Genomic DNA, 17742 nt, shown 5'->3' on the forward strand with positions numbered 1-17742 from the left:
TCTCGTCATGCTTCTGATAGCCCTTATGATTCTCCTCATGAGGCGGTCTCGTTCTGCTAACCCCTCGTAGATACATCTCAACCCGACCTTGTTCTCTTCTCATTTGATACAACAATGGTGGCAAGGTTGGTCCTGACACATGGTATTTCTACCATTCTCTTTCTTAACAAAAAAAAGAGGAAAACAGAAAAAAAGAAAAAACAAAACCGACAAAACTGTTATGGGAGAAAATGAAGAAATTCCCTGTCATAACAAGTCTCGTTCCAAGAAAAGGTGGAAGCACCCTTAGGCGGGAAGCTGACTGTGGAAAAGGTGGTAACACCCCGCAGTTCAGGATAGCTGACTCACTAGCAGAACCTTTTCAGCACATCATTTGAAGCCACCTCCCTTGGTGCGTTGTCTCTGCAATATCAGTCCCCGTCTGTCCTTCCTAACAGACGATCTTTCTTACAAATCATTGAAGTATGAGACTTGTTGGATGCCTCCCTGGGTATGCCTCGTCTTCAATACCCTAATGACGACAACAACAGCCAACATAATCTTCCTCACCGACCCCTTGAGTGATGCAAGCTTTCATCCTAACAGGATGGGGACGTGAGTATGGGTTGCCCTCTATATCTATCAGCGAGTGCGGTAGAGGGTGGGGTGAGTGATTGGTATTTCCCATCAAATCAAATGAGAGGTGAGATGTGTGAACGGAGTGTTGCACGCATGGGTTGGGCCTCTCAATGCATAATGCACGATCTGTTCCTGTGCACTGCACCATAAGGCTCCCTAGCCTTCCTTCTTGCACTGTATGTCAACACATGGCGGGATGCACAATTGCACCATCAAAAGCGCACAAGGCATACAACCTCTGCACAAGTGACAACGAGGATTACATCAATGGGTTTCAGGAATGGGATGCCCTCTGTATCTTTCAATAGAGCGTAAGACAAAGGGTGGGCTGAGTGTGACTGGTGTTTCTTCAATCAATTATCGAGTGGTGAGGATTGAGGGACGTTACGACCATTGGAGTCGGGTATATTTCTATTTCCCTATGCACCCACATTATGGGTCTCTGCCATCAACACAGGACACGTCACTCTGTTCTATACACTACACCGCAAGGCTCCCTGGTCTTCCTGCTTGCATCTATGCTAGACGTGTTGGACGCACTGATGCACCATTCATTGTGCACCTTGACATATTCTCTCTGCACCATTCCTTTGTCAATTCCTAAACTGGGTGTGAGATCTGGGTTCCATCATTATTTCCTCGAGTGATGTTAGTAATGGGGCGAGTGACCGTTCTTTCATTCCATTTGAGTGATCGTGAGTGAATGCAATATCCCTCGACATCGATGAATTTTCTGCGATTTCTTCCACCAGCTACCTCCCTGGGTGATGTCGCGTGGTCCCTGCCATGAAGGACGTGTGCTGAGAAAACATCTAGGTACCTCCTGCAGCCAACAACGATACAAGATGCAACCTCAAAGTCGACATTACTCCTCGACAATATGGATCAAGTTTTCTAACCCTACACCTTATGTTTCTCAGTAACGGTCATGTCTTGAGTGTGGAGATGTTCATGGTTGGTCTAATGTGTGGTATTAGGTCCTCGATGTTCGGTTTACCCTTCCTACTAAGGTTTTAAGTGCAGGGACGCATCCCTACGCGTCTATGTTGCATACCTCCATGCACATACCCTACTATGTTCATGCACCTACGCCCTAACTTCCCTTCCCCCCTCCTCCATTCTCTTTCATTCTGTCCTCGGAGCTGTTCCTTGACCGTTTGCCTTTATTCTTTGTTTTGTGATTTTTACATGCGAACGCACCCTACGGTCACTAAGAATCACATCCAACCTTACAACTGTGTTTGTCCCTTCGAACTTCCCATTTTCCCTTTTTACCAACTCCTATTCCGACAGACGATTCTAAAGTTATTAATTGTTGAAGCAATTCCCGTAAATTGGCCGGTTTTCCATGTGAACGCGTCTTTATTACTTTGAAGCTCTAATCTGATGTGCCAGCCCTATCCTACCCATTCCTCCTGATATTTTTCCTTTTTACACCCTGTCATTCCAATGCCTGGTTGGTCCGCTATTAATTTTTGCAGGTTTTCGAGCCCTTTTCGTGCTTATTTTTTACATTTTTCCATGTCAACATGCCCTATTTGCACTGGAATTCGAGTTCAATTTGACAGTCGTGTCTTGCCAGCCTTTCCCCCACCTTTTTCTTTTTCCTCCCCCGTCTTCCAACTGCTAGATTTTTTGTTATTAATTTTTTCGAGTGTTTTCGGATGTGTTTTTTTTGTTTTTCCCATATGAACCCCTCTCAATTCCCCCCAAACTGAGTTTTGATGTGCTAGCCCTATGAATCCCTTTCTCTTTGACATTTTTCCTGTTTATCGCACTTTGTTCTGTCAATTGATTCTTCTCATATTAATTTTCGAGTCCATTTTCGGGTACGATTTTTGGGTTTTTCCCATGTGAACGTGTCATATCTCGATCGGAACTATGTTTTGTCATGATAGGGTTGTTGGTCACGTTATTCTACACATTTTTTCTTCTTTCTGCACTTCATTTCGATGAGCGTATTTTTCAATATTGATATACGTATGTGTTTTCGGATCTATTTTTTTACGTTTTTTTCCATGTGAATACCTAATTTTGCCCCAGAACTAGTGTCACCTTTTTCTATCATCTTTCCCTCGTCTCCCAGCACATTTTTCCTTTTTACGGTTTTTCGATCCGATGTATGGTTTGAGTTTTATTAATTTTTCTTCATTTTTATTGTGTGGCCGCGTTTCTCGTGTCGCGTGTGAACGCGCCTGTTTTTTGGTTTTACGCTCCTCGGGATGCCCCTATCGCCTCTATGACTCGCATGTCACTGTCCCCACCCTGTTTGATCTCGCTGATGCAAATTTTTTCACCCCCGCCCCGCACATGTGCGCGGGACGGGGGTGTGCTCATTTTTCCTCACCATAATAAACATAAAAACAAAAAATTAAAAAAACATCATAACAATTTAAAAAATGTTTAAAAACACCACAACAAAAATTTTAAAAAAAATTAAAAAAACAAAAAAAAACACACACACAACGACAAAACACACCACAAGAACAACAAAAGAGAGGACAAGCAAAGAAAATGAAAATGAAAAAAAAATTACCCAAAAAATAAAAATAAAAATCACAAATAATTAAAATAATTAGTTATATATTTTTTTTAAAAAACAACAACAAACCGTCTTACCTGCGCGCCCATGTCTTGCTCCCGCCTTCCCTCTTCTTCAACTCCTCCTACGGTTTGCTCCATGCGCCTCCTTGCCTCCCTCCCCCCAACGCCTCCTTCCACTTACCCTCCACCACCTCCCTCGCCCTCGTCCTCTTCTCCACCCTGACTCGCCCTCCACCGTTTCCACCTCGACCCTTCGCCTCATTCCTCTCCCTCTCCTGCGGCCGCCTCGCCCTCCGCCGTTTCCGCCTCACCCTCCTCGCCTCATCGGCCCTCCACCCTCACCCGCCCCCTCCTCGCTCGACGCTGCCACATCTGCCCTCCCTTCCTCTCTCCTTTGCAGGCCGCTGCCTCCCTCCTCGCCCCGCCCCGTCGCCTTCCTCATTCTTGGGCCCCCCTACCCTCCTACTCGTCCCCTTCTTGGGCCCCCCACCATCCTACCCACCTACCTCCTTTTCGGGCCCCCCTTTTCCCACCCCAGCCCAATTTACCCCCTTCTAGAATTTAACCCCCCCCCCCCCCCCCCACCTACTTTCACCCCACTTCCCTCTATTTACCCAACCCACCCGTACCTCGTGTTCCTGTGCTCGTGCCTTTGCGTGTGCACATGTTCGCGTGACGTCACGTGGGAGCCCCTCTCGTGTTGGGTGCATAGTTCGTACACGCCTTCGTGGGACTTTTCGAGTGGTCGTTCACACGTGAGGACGCACCTCCGACTTGTCCGTGAAGAGGTGTGTTGCTGTCAGTCGTTCACACGTAGTCATCCTCAACTGTTCACACGCAACTCGGGTACCAACTTTTCATTTCAAACCCAAAAAACTCTAAAAATACATAAAAATAAACATAAAACACCAAAAAACTTTAAAATTTCATTAAAATTTATTTAAAATCCAAATAAATTTCAAAAAAAATCCTTAAAATTTTCCAATGTTGCTAAAATCATTTACACTATTTTCTAAAGTGCGAATTCAAGAAAATAAATTACAAAAAAATTCAAAAGATCCAAATCCTTTCAAAAATACATGCAAAATGAGCAAAAATTATTAAAAATTGGTAAAAATTCAAAAATATTTCCAAAAAAAATTCAAAAATTTTCATAAACCCCCTTGCCCCTTTTTACAATAATTTCTCAATTGAAAATGCTTCCATAAATGGCTAAAGTGTTATTTGAAGCCAAAACCCTAAATTTAATACTTCACCTCATGAAAATTCATTTTAAATTCCAAAAATTAGATGAAAAATCATGGATAAATTCCAACACATTGTTGATACTTGTTGGATTGTTGAAATTCCACCATTACACTTCTCAACATATTCATATGTCATATATCCCATTTTAATCATTTTTTTAAAGAACGAAGAAAAAACAAAAAAAACACATAACATACAAAATACAAACACACCTAAAATACAATTTTTATAAAAATAAAAAATAAACAAATAAACAAATATTAAATAATAAAGCAAAAACAAAAACACTAAGGTGCTTTATTTTTTCCAGTCAGTGGTTTTTGCTTTTTTTGACAGGATTCCTTACATTTGGGGCTACTCAGTGTGCCTTCAATCTCTTGTATACACACCCCTAATAAGTATCTATTTTCTGAGCTTTATTCATTTTGGTCATCCCTTAACCACAGTTAATTGTTAAAATGAAATTTATTCACCCACTTTTTCACGTGCGCTCGCACTAAACACACATTTTTCTAATAACTTAAAATCAACCTGCAGTTCACTTTGCACGCGCTACGTGCGCTTCAGAGGCACTTTAATTTTAATAAAAAATGAACCAACTATCACAAAAAAGCATGCGCTTGTAAAAAAGTGCTCCACATCACCATTAATTTTTAATTAATGAATTTGCATTTAGAGACCTCAGTCTGGGTATCGCAGTCCGGGTTTCGTTAAAGCACTGTTTCACTCTAATAAATTGTAATTAAAATTTTAAAAAGGAACCGTCATTTTTTTATTAAGGTTTATAACCTAATAAAATTTCAACCATTGTTAATAATTTCTTAAAATGCACTCTTCGTTAAAAACATTTCCCCTCATTGCACTTTTTTCCCTTTTTAATAACCACGCTTCGTGGGATGGACACGTATAGTCCTTTAAGTTGACATTGTTGATCAAAGTTATGGTTAGGTCTTGATTAGATTTTTAAGGTATAATGGTTTGCTTGTGTGATACGATTACGGGTTCGGTTTGTGGTTTTTTTTTTCCTTTTTTGCCTGATACGAGGTCTTGGGTGACTGCTTGTTGCATCGCATGAAGTTTTCGGTCGCATATGTGTAGAGATCATGCCGAATTTTTTCTAGGATGTGGGTTGTTTGGGGTGGTTAATTGGTTAGTTACGTTTGTGTGTGTACTTCTTTTGATCGATTTCTTTTTTATCGCTGTTTGGTTGTTTTGCAGGCATTCTTTGTGATTGTCTATGTTTGTGGTGTATGTGTTTTCTATCTAAATGGCACCTCACGCTCCTCCTCCTACCCAGTATGTCCCGTTGATCAATAGGGATTGTTCTTTCCTACTGGCTTTTGAGCCTATAGCGAAAGCAAGACTTGCAACTTTCGTGGCTGTTTCACTCCCTTTGATTCTAGACGATCCATCCCTGTGTGATGAGTTTCTTGTGTCATACAGTAAGAAATCGGGCCTGGTTTGTGGTGCTTCCATGGTATTGACACTCCGAGGGTTAGGGAAGGCTTTGTCTCTTCCTTACAAAGGAGAACTCTTTGTTACGGCTAGACAATTATTCTCCAATGATATTCTCAAGCTGTTACAGAAGCAAACCAAAGAGGTTATGGATGTCAAGAAAGTCATTAACACTTCAGGAGTGTCTTTTTCCATGATCACTCATCCTCTTTGGAAGTTAGTCTGCCAATTTCTCCAAGACAGGTTTATGCCTGCCAAAACACCATCTCATTATTTGTCCAAAGAGCTCTTCACAGCTTCCAGGATGGTGTTAAAAGGGGTTGCTATTGATTGGAGTACTTACCTGCTTATGAAGATGGACCAACATTTTGTCAGAGTGACTAGAGGGAATGTCACAAATGTCACTTATGGTTCCTATTTATATGCTTTCTTGACATACTCAGGGCTTAAGAAGGGTGTGCTACCTCCTCCTCCATCTGATCCAATACCTCCCCCTCCACCTTCAGAGGATTCAAAACCTATTGACATAGAGGAACTTGATTCCCCTCCTCCATTGGTCATTCAGCGGAAGCACCTGAAGCGTGTGGCAGATAAAAATCCCCCAGTCATTCCTTCAATCACAGTTCCTACTACTTCTGGTAGTGAACTCCCTGCCTACCTCACATGCAACAATTTATTCAGGGCACATCGAGAAGGTTCTTTGGAAATATCAGTTTCTTCACTGAACAGTTTAGTATCAAGAGATGCCATTCTATTTCTTTGTAATGATATCCAGAGTTCGATTGAACTCTTAGTGACAGCTTGTGTTCAACAGTTATATGCTTCTTTCTATGAAGAATTGATGCAGTCCAAAGACCAGTTGCAAAAGGCAACCTCAGAGTTAGCCTCTACTAAAGACACTCTTGCTGATCTATTTAAGTATATGGAACAATAGACCCAAATGATTGAGACCCAGAGAGAAGAAATATCTTCTTTGAAGATTCAGTTAGCAGAAGCTCACTCAGAGGTCACTAGAGTTTCGGAAGAGAAAGAGAAAATGTCCAAAGAAGCTCAAGAGTTTCAGACTCTTTTAGATACAAAAGTGTCAGCTTTGCAGACTGCTCATAATACATTGGAATCACAAGCTTCCCAAATTAAGCAGTTGCAGGACCAACTGACACAATCACGGTCCATTCCTCCAAGTCCCAATGTTCCTATGATTCCTTCTATATCTCAGCAGGACTTAGCAGTTCTCCAGAGATAGGCCACATCATGTCCATTGTTTCAAGATAAAGTGGGAAGATTGCAGTCCAGGATGGATTTGCTATGGTCTACATTTGAGCACTTTCAGGAGTATATTCCTCCAGACAATTCCTTTTTTGCCCACTATCAATTGCAGAAGTTTGCCTTCTATATGAAGCTTTCAACAATGGATCTTCCTCCTCCAAAGGATGGTTGGAGTGGGGCTTGGTCTTCTGATTTGCTGACAGAAGTTGTCCATATGGTTTTTGAAGATTTTGTAACGACGGATACCATGTTGCTATCTTACATGTATTTACAAGGTGATCTGTTAATTTCAGATGATGTAGATCTGTCTTGGTATGTGGGGGATGTGGTTTTGCAAGCTGTCTTATATATCAACTATTTGGAGTTGAGAATAGATGACGTGTTCCAGTGTTATTCTTCTAAAGTGGCTACTTGCCCTAACACTTCATGGCAGTTATTCTTCTAAAGTGGCTACTTGCCCTGACACTTCATGGCATTCAATGATTGATTCTGTGGTCCTGAATCAACGTCAAAATGCAGCTTCTACTTATGTGCAGAGCACTAACCAACTGAGGGTGGATCTCCTAGCTTATCTTTTCGAGAACCATCCATTTGATTTATCCTTCTTTGATGCCTACCATAGACGATCTGTTTTAGGTCCCTCTATTCCTAGCCTATTGTACTACTAGCAAATGGCCCATCGCTATTATGCTTATCTTTCCCTTTATCAATCCAACTCAGCAGCTATCTTACCTCTCCTTTTCCAACCTCAGGGTTTTCCTCAAATTCCTATATTTACCTATTGTTCTTTTATTGAAGATCAAGTCTTTTTTCCTTCTCCACCCTGCCCTTCTCCATCTATCCATATACCTTCTACTTTTCTTGCTTATCAATTGACACCTTTTCTAACTGATTCACTTAAATTTTCAGCCACTCCTTTTTTAGCTTATTCCTCCTTTTATGATTTTGTCTACCCATTTCTTCATCCTCTTTTACTTGTTCCACTTCCATCTCCTGCCACTTCTACTTCTCAACCCCCTCAGTTGGTTAGTGGGTACAAAGGATTTGATAAGCAGATTCTGAGAAGAAGAGGCTGGAGCTCAACTGATTCTCTCACGGGACCACATATTAACTGGCCATTAATTCCAGGGGATTGGACAACTGCTAGTCAAGCATACCAGAATTACCTCCATTTTTCTCACCAATATTCACAATCTCTAGATCCTTCAATGAGATTGACAACTCGTTTTGCTTGGTACTTAGATATATGCATAGACATTCACATAACGATCAAAAGGTCTTTCCAAAGCTTTGTATGAATGTCAATGTGAACATTGATTCCCAACGGTTGAATGTCCTATATTTTCATGCCCTATGTCTACCCAGCAGATATCTTGTTTTTCCGGAAAGGATGTGCTGCCTTCAATTCTTTCAAAATCCTCCCAAGACATTTGTGGATGAGTCATTCTCCATGGATCATTTTCGTAATCACCAAGCCTTCAAAAGAGATCACCTTCATTGATGCCTTTGCAATGTATTTTGGATGATTCTTAATAATATATATCTCTCTTTTTTGAGGTGTCATTCAGATGGTTGTGTTTGTGTGTGTGTTGTAATAATTTGTATGTGATGAGTTCGTGCTGGTTGAATAATTTGTTCAAGAGCTCTCTTTTCAACTATTGATGGTGATGGTGGATGGCAAGCCTATGATGAAACGCTAAAGAAGAACCTCTTATATCTTTTACAAATTTTTAATGACTTTTTATTGATTATCAGATGTATTAATGAATAACGAAGTTGTCCTTTAGTAGTATTCTTTTCTAGAAATACAGGTGATAAGTTGGGGTCGTGTATTGGAGAGATTATTGAAGATACTAAAGAAGATCAAATTGAGCTCTTTAGTGAACTTATATTCTTATTTTCCTTAGGTCGCGATGACGCTTCCTTTCTAAGTGTGGGGATATGTTAAGAATGGAAAAATACTAAATTTTTTACTGATTTTTTGTTGTTTTTGAGGTCTGAATGGTTGATTTTTTATGGATTTAGAGTGATGTATGGTTGATAATAGAAGTGTTTGAGAATGTTTTGGATGATATTGATTATGTTTTGGAAGCTCCTGATGATTTTTAGTGGAGATATGAGGCTCTATGATGTTCTAATAGATTCTGTTGAGGTTCTGATTGGTTCTGATACCTTCTATATAGCTTCTATTTTGTTCTGATTTTCTTCTATATAAAGCATGGATTGATGATTGATGAAGATTAAAATATTTTGAAGGTTTATTGAATAGTTTTTGATAGTTTGGAATGGTTTTAGTATGATTTATGAGGATTTGATGTTCTCTGATGACCTTTTGTAACCCTCTATAAACCTTCTATAGAGCCTCTGTATCTGTTCTATATATGTTCTGTCTCTGCTCTGTTCCTGTTCTGTACTGTTCTGTAGATCTTTTATAAGTGTTCTGTAGAATGTATGTGTGACTTTGGTAAAGTTTTCTAACTTTTGGAAAGGATGAATCTAAGTTCAAAAGATCTAAAACAAGTGGAAGAAGCAGCTGCTTAAGATTGAAGAGAAGACTGGAGTGACAGTGACAGTAATGAGCTATGAAGAGACACTATAGTGGCTCTGGTGCCTCTTCACATCAGACATACCTCTTGGGAGGTGCATCCACGAACTAAGAAGGATTATTGAGAGTCATTATTAGATTATTGTAGTGAGGAGATGATGTATTATTGAGAGAGAGAGAGAGAGCCAGAGATAGCCAATTCTATCAAAACAATGTAACTGTATATGAGAGATCAAGAGAGAGAACTATGAAGACAATGAAGATGAATACTATGTGATTGATTCCATTCAAAAATGGTATATTCTTTTATGTTCCTTGTTCTATTGATGGATTCTATGAAGATGTTGAAGATTATGGTTGATTCTATCAAATCCGTGGGAGATATCTACTATGATGCTACGTGAAGAATTGTTGTTTTCTTTGTTTTGATCATCAAAAGAATGAAATAAAAGCTTGTTGATGTTACAAGATAGATTTTCTTGCAGTAGAATCCCCTTTTCCTTGGTGTTCCTCTTGGGTTTCCAGAAGGAGAAATTGTAATACTCCTGTATGGGTGGGAGAAGAAACTGTAATAAGAAGATGAATAAAGAAACTATTTGGAACTGTTTGACAAAGGACTATTTTATCCTATTTGAGTGTTGTGATATAAATTACATGAACTAACCTAGTGGCTTAAAAGTCAAATTAAGGAAGCTGTCTTTACATGTCAATATAAATGTGTTAGGTTAATTAAATAACTAAAACACGTCATCGAGAAAAGTGGGAGGATGAAACCGTCAGACATATCTTTCCTATGAATGGATGATCTCAATGAGCCAAGAGTTTTCCTTCATGGCACTAAAATTAGAAAAAGGTCAAATGTTTGACTACCTAGTGTGTCATCTTAGACCTTGATCAATGTCGTTTTAGGAGACTAGAGTCGAGACTATATCCTACGGGTAGAGGGATTGACGCATATCACTCGGGTAGAGGGATTGACGCATATCACTTCTCCCCCCCCCCCCCCCCGTTTCTCACTCACTATGAACCAAGATTGGTATTGATTTGCTTAGTTTGGGCTTACTCGCAAATGCAATGGCTCAAAGAGACTAATACTAGAGAGCCAATAGGTGACCTTAGACTACTTTAGAAACTTGGATTTAGGTCAATCTTTATGGATTATGATCGGAACCTTTTATTGTGAAGTAGAATCAAGCGAACCTAAGTGACAAACCCTATGTTATTGCAAGGAATACCAAGTGGCATTGCTTAGGAAAATCTCTTGATCGGCCACTAATTGTGTCACTGAATGGATTTTGGTTAAGCACGTTACAAGATATATAAAAGAGAGAATAAGAGGAAGAGAAAGTAAAGTACGAATGAAAAAAAATGAAGTTTCAATGAAAAAGACTTGCTTATTCATGAAGATGGATTGTCTTTTTATAGGCTTACACAAAAGTTTTGTAGGATAATGGTTTAGGATAGTGGTTTTGGTGGGTAGCTTTCAGCTAATGGTTTCTAGGTGGATAAGGTAGGTGGCTAATGTGGATTCATATAGTGTAGTGGATGCATGGAGACTCTCCCTTTATTGATGGATACAAATCATAGGATAAATCAAATTAGACTAGGTAGTGTGACCCTTGTACAAGTCTCCCAAATACATATCATATGTTTGTAGTTTTAACATCCCCCTTAAAATTCATGATTGTATACAAATTTGTGAATGAACATCTCTTCAATAGCTTGGTCTCCGCATGACTTACCACGGACATGTCCACTCTTAAAAGCAACTCAAAGGCACATTTACTTTTCTACTCAAGATAATTAGAGGCATTCTTTGCTTGATCATTTTTGGCTTAGAGGTTTTCATGGTTTAGGGACTTGGCTTTTAGACAAGATGACTTTAACAAAGGCTGATACAAGTAAAAGTTATGGGGGCTTCATGATATGACTTACAGAATTACGAAAGAGAATGCACACTCTAAAGCAATCCTTCATGAGTTGAAACATCAAAAGGAGCCTTACTAACTCCCTTTTTCTTCTTGAAGGTCATTGAAATGGCTTCATGATGCTTTTATTTTTCTTCTAGTTTGACTTCCTCCTTGTCTTCTTCTTCTTCTTCTTCACTCTCTTGAACTATCTTCATAAGAACTATCGAGCTCTATTTTTGTGAAAGCAATCTTTCTCCTTGTGCCTAGGTTTCTGGTCGCAAACATCACACACAATGAACACATTGTGATAGACCTTTTTATTTCCTTTGAACTTGGATTTGATATAAAAAGCCTCATACTTTGGCATTGATCTATTGCTTGAACTTCAATCCTTTCACTTCATCTAAAAGAGAGGCTTCAACTTCAACTAGCTTAGGAGAAGCCATGTTGATAAGAGTAGTGACCACATGGTCATGTTCTCCATGCAAATATTTGAGTAAGACATCAATAGCAATGTCTTCTTCAACCTCAAGTTTAATTCTTGCAAGTTGAGTTAACAAGCCTTTTATGTGATCTAAATGAGATATAAGAGAAGGTTGAGACTTCATTTCTAAATGGAAAAATTCAATTAGTATGTCAAACCTGGAACTCTTGGACTAAGCTTCAAACAACTTGTTGAGTTGATCCCAAGTGTCTTTTGTGGTGTCACTTCCATCCACATGATGCATGTAAATATCATCCAATTTGATGATAGCTTGGGCCTTGTCATATCATACTTCCCATGTGGCTATTTAGGATGCATCCTAGGTTTTCTTCTTTTTTACATTAGCCTTTCTTCATAAGGGTTGATTTGATCCTTGTTTGCCATGTGTGAAATGCATAATCTTTAAACTTAATGGGTCCTCCTTCTCCATTACTTAATGACATGTTTGTAGACTTTAGATGATTGAATTTCAACAATATTGGGCATTAGAATTTAGAATATTTGGCATGAATATTAGAGAGAGGTAGGCAACTATTTTATTGTCTCAAAGATTAGGAGTAGCTCACAGTAGGTGAGCACAATGAGCAACAGTAAATCAGAGTTCTTTTGAGCATAATATTTCAATAATGTTGCCTATTCAAATAGTAGAAGCAACCAAACTGAGTGGCTCAAATCAAAGGAGAAATGAAGAGCACCTCGTTAGAAGTAGTGATGTGTCTATTGAGCTCATCAAGAGCAAACATTTTAGCTCAAAGTAATTCATGGCCAACACAGTAGAAATGCACGCAATCTGACAGCTCACATGGATACAGTAGGCATGATCTTTATCCTTCTCAGAGATTAGCAAAACATTTTATATACAACAACAGCAATGTTGCATTGTCAAGGCTTGATAGTGCAAATTTAGGCTTGATTTTAGGCAACAAGAAACCAAGAAGAATGCACCTCTATAACTATCATTTTTTAGCAGAAAAAGCAGTAGTCTTCAATGTGACTCTAGCTATAGCATCACGATTTTCCACTAACAAAGGGTGCCTTAATAACAAGAGATCATGGCATGAATAATATCATTTAATGAGTAGTAGATTTGTAGCTTACTATAGCTTCCTAAGGCATATTTTCAGCATGATAGTGTAGTGATGATTCCTCCAAAGCAATCCATAATAGATATGCTTGACAGAGTAGAGTGCAAACCACTATTTCATTGTAATAGCCATTAGCTAAAAACATGGGGCACTAGTGGAGTGCATTATTATGGCTTATACCCATGCATTGGGTGTAAGGAGACTCTTTATTGATGGATACAAATCATACGATAAATTAAAGTAGACTCGGCAATGTGACCCTTGTGCGAATCTCCCAAATACATATCATATGTTTGTAGTTTTAACTATGGGTTTCAATAAAACCAACCAAAAGACCTCCATATATATGAAAGAGAGTGATGATAATCTGCATAGCCACAAGAGAAGAGAAGAAATAGTGTAAGAAATTAGGAGGGAGGCAACAGCTCATGTAACTTCGCTTATGCATGGTGAGAACCCTTTCCTTACTTTCAAAAAGCTTCCACACATGTTAGGATGTTTCACTCCCACCCTCTTTTGAGTATTCACATGTTGTAGAACTTAAGCAAGTCTCAACAAAAACAAATGGAAATTAAGGCTACTAATCACATGGGTGGTTTATCAATGATTAAAAGAATGCACTCTAGCCTCATTGTACCACCATCTAACCTGCCATGTGCTCTAATGCAAATGGAGTTTAGCCTAGGGCTACTCATTTTGTTAGCTTGTCCTCAAGATGAGTCATTTAATATGGAGGATTATGTGCTCCAAGGCCTTCGTGCTTGTACCATGCATAGGCCCATGGACACCCAAAGTCAAATGCTACAGAATTACATGATTGTCTCTTTGCGCATGCAAACTTGAAGGTTCAATTAGTCTAGACATCATTGGGAAACTCACAATGGCCTAAAACTAGCGATCCGCTTTGGGATGTACATATTTGCTCATGGATTCTTTCAAAACTGCAGCCATGGAACTTAAAAGTTGTGAAAGGGTAAGGGATCTGAAATATACTGAGTTTGGAATCCACAATCTCATGTTCACGCATATAGCAATGCAAAGAAACATTCCAAGAATCCACAATCTCATGTTCATGCATATAGCAATGCAAAGAAACATTCCAAGAGAAGCAAAATAGGTCTTTTCTTTGTTTAAGGCACCTTTGATTGCAAAGCAAAATTCAACAAGCTTTTAACAGCCTGCCCCTAGTTTATATGGAATATTCTCACTCTCATACACCTTTGCTCCAAGCATTCCCTCTGAAACTTGCAGACAAAAAAGTTCTGGAAGCATCATGCACCCAAAAGTGGCCTTTCAAATTCCATTTATCCAAAATAGCAAGTAAAAATTTTCAAACAGGTAAATAACTCACCCCTTATTATATACATAACTATTCAAATGTTAGACTGTACATTTATCTAAAGCAGGTTGACAAATTACTAAAGAGTTGATATGGGAATATGAAGTTCCAATAGAAAACTGAACCTGTGCTGGTAGAACCCATTACAGCTCACAATTATTAATTGTTGGTGGTACCGTTCATAACAGAAATTTCATTGTGGTAATAAGCAGTCACAGCTTTCAACTTCCCATTCAAGAAATTTCTTTCTATCTCGCAGGCAAGGTGTGGCTTTGAGATTTGTGAAAGTTCAGCAAGTTGATCCAGGTTAACATTGCGAGGCAAAAATAACATAATGTTGGATGCAACTTTCTGTGCTGCTTTGAGCAATGACAACCCATCCCTAGGTTGAAGCATGGTCTGAATGTCATAAACCTTGACATCCAAGTACTCTGGTCCCCCCCATGGAGGAGAAAGGAAAATGGCATCAGCTTGTAAAGAAGCAGAAACAACAAAGAAATCACCAACAATGAAGTCAATATAATCTGCAACCCCATAGATTTTTGCATTATTGCGGGCATAAGCAATCTTATTTGGATCGTTATCGATGGCAATTACGTAATGTCCAGCAAGAGCAAACTGAATAGCATTGCCACCGACACCAGTGAATGCGTCAACCACAACACCATTGCCACATCGAGCAGCTTGATGCTTGGCAATTGCCTCAGGAGTGACTGAAAACCAGCCTTCCAAATCAATCTTGATTCCTGCATCAAACTTTGAGAAAAGGTGGAAGCGTTGTAACCAATATTTGTAAACACCTGCATTTGTAACTTCAGAGGTGGTCACTTGATTTTCTAGCCTCAACTTTATAGCCATAGCTTTCTTTTTGCGCCTACTGCCTCTCTTACCTATGCAGCCTCTGCCAGATCCAACTCCACTATAGTTAGGGCTGGCATTGTTTATGGCAACCAATTCTGTGCAGGATCCAACAGCCTGCAAAGGCCCAACATTTAACTGCATTGGATCATTGCATACTAATAATGCACTGTCCAAATCTTCCAGAGTGTCAGTGGAAGTTGCAGTGCTCATTCCAGAAACAATGCCAGTCAGAGTGCCTTGATTATTGTTGAGACTACTACCACTAGGAGCAGGTAAATCAACTGGCCCAAGGCCCATCTCTAACAAGTCACTGGGTACATTCTCAACTACTGTCTCTGAAAGATTCAATAACCTGGACTGCTTGTCACTTGCCTCCTCTATCCTTAACTGACTATATCCTGTAGTTTCTGTTCCTGCACTCACGCAGATCATATTACATCTACCATCTGGATGTTCCTTGATGGCTTCATCTGTTACCGGTATATCAGGTTCAGAAATCAAGGAACTTACACATGATGAAGAGTGTCCACCATCATGTAAATCTTTCAGAAAATTATTAGCTCCAGGTGTGATAGAGCTTGCTGCTTTGTTTGCCATCATAAAAACTGATTCAGAAATTCTATTATCATCATTAATAGGACAGTCATAAGCTATCACACTTGATTCCACTTCTTTGTCAGGTTCCAGATTTTTGGCAAGTAGCCTCTCATCAAACGTCATCTCCTTTTCTGATGAGATGTTGAAGAATGGCAAGTGCCTATCATCTGACTTATGTAATGATTCCAATCCTGAAGAAGTATGTCTCATCATCACCTTCCCTTCACTATGGACATTACAACAGTTCACAAGTGCAAGATCAGACTCTGACCCGAAGTCAGTGATTGTGTCACCTGGCAGCACTTTATCTACAGTAAAAGACGAGTGTCCATCATGCATATGCACCTGCACAGACAGTTCTGTACCGTTCTGCATCACTACATCAGTTTTTTCACAGGCATAAACATAATGCTCAAAGCCGTCAGGAGGATCCCATGTTGACACCAAGGTCCTGTTATTGTAAAAATAGTACCTTCCATAATAATCATCCCAGATGGGTGTCCACGCTTGCAACACAGCTGTTTCCTGACAAGCACCCTCTTCGAATGGAGATTGCACATTTAATCCTTGATGCGCATCATTGTGTCTATGCAAGGTAACCTGACAGGCATCTGACACTTTAACTTCAATCCCAGCTGACAGTGAGCCCTCAAAGTGACTACTATCGGCGATATTGGCAGCACTACAATCCGGCTGAGGGATGCCGAGTACTGCATCATCGGGCTGTGTGGAGCGTGAACTCTGATAATGCTCCACAATTGCTGAACCTGGAGGTGCTACTTGCACTGGAAGGGCATCATCCTGTGAAAGGCTAGCAAGGTAATCACATAACTGCCAGAAGCTGCGGGTATTACACCCATTTCCCAACCCGCTCTGTCTTTGGCTTCTCCTGCTGTCTCTATAGGCACTTGAACTGGCAAAAGAAGTAGGCAACCCTAATGCAGACAACTGTGTCACTGAGACATCCTGCCAATCCAATCGCGAGGCCTGACGCTCTTCTTCTTCATCTGCTTCTTCTGTTTTGGCTTCTTCTTCTCCTCTGCCTCTTGCTCCTTGGTCGTCTTCTTTGCCTTGTGGCTCCCGATGGACCTCGTCTGAGCCGTCTAAGGGGAGGTCCGCCGAAGAGAGAACAAAGTCTGCTAGGAAGACGTCCTTCACCCTGAATGATTTTCTGTCGACGTTCCCGCCGGGAACTGCCATGAGAGGAGCTCGCCGATTCCGTAACAACAACAGCTAGCCGAGTCAGGACATGTGTCAACGACTCACGGGATTCCTAGACGCCAATGCAGCCTGGAGCTCGTTCGAACTTCTTTTTCGGTTTGGGATGCGCGCGCGGGAGAGAGAGAGAGAGAGAGAGGTCTTGGCCCGCTTCAGAAATGAACCAAGCGTACTAAGGAGCTGTTCATGTAAAGAGCTTTTGGGGAGGTTTTTCAATTGTTAACCGAGAAAGCCGGAAGGGTTTCCCTGATTTCTTCCAAAACCCATTGCTATAGACGGCGTTTGGCTACAGCCCGTTGCGATGTTCCTATTTCTCCACCTCCTGTGATGAAGTATCTCTCTGGCCGCCTTGCTCTCTCTCTATTTTCTGCCCACATGAGTGGGCTCCAGGTAGGTGTAAGCACCCTGTGGCCGTTGATACATAGGGAGCCGTTGATACACAGGATGCTTCCCTGTGTTGCCCGTTTCTCCACATGCATAAATATACACATCGTGAAGGTTCATCTCTCCGTGTTTTTATGGATTCATCATCCCTCTCTTCACATGAAAATGTACACATCATGAAGATGGGA

At 40.2% G+C, this 17742-nt stretch overlaps 1 protein-coding gene across 1 annotated transcript; it reads right to left on the reverse strand.

Moving 5' to 3' along the window:
* Positions 1-13735: 13735 nt before the first annotated feature.
* On the reverse strand, positions 13736-17346 carry LOC148011094 (uncharacterized). The gene has a single exon (XM_087672105.1). It carries the CDS (start codon positions 17150-17152, stop codon positions 14654-14656), a length of 2499 nt encoding a protein of 832 aa, XP_087528231.1. The 5' UTR covers positions 17153-17346; the 3' UTR covers positions 13736-14653.
* Between the last annotated feature and the right edge of the window lie 396 nt (positions 17347-17742).

Source organism: Lygodium microphyllum, chromosome 29, assembly GCF_053477565.2.
Source record: "Lygodium microphyllum isolate KBCC chromosome 29, Lygodium_microphyllum_v1.1.10, whole genome shotgun sequence".
NCBI classification, from domain to species: domain Eukaryota; kingdom Viridiplantae; phylum Streptophyta; class Polypodiopsida; order Schizaeales; family Lygodiaceae; genus Lygodium; species Lygodium microphyllum.

Excerpts from the sequence above, each read along its gene's own strand:
- LOC148011094 (XM_087672105.1), bottom strand. The coding sequence starts at position 17,152 with ATGGCAGTTCCCGGCGGGAACGTCGACAGAAAATCATTCAGGGTGAAG.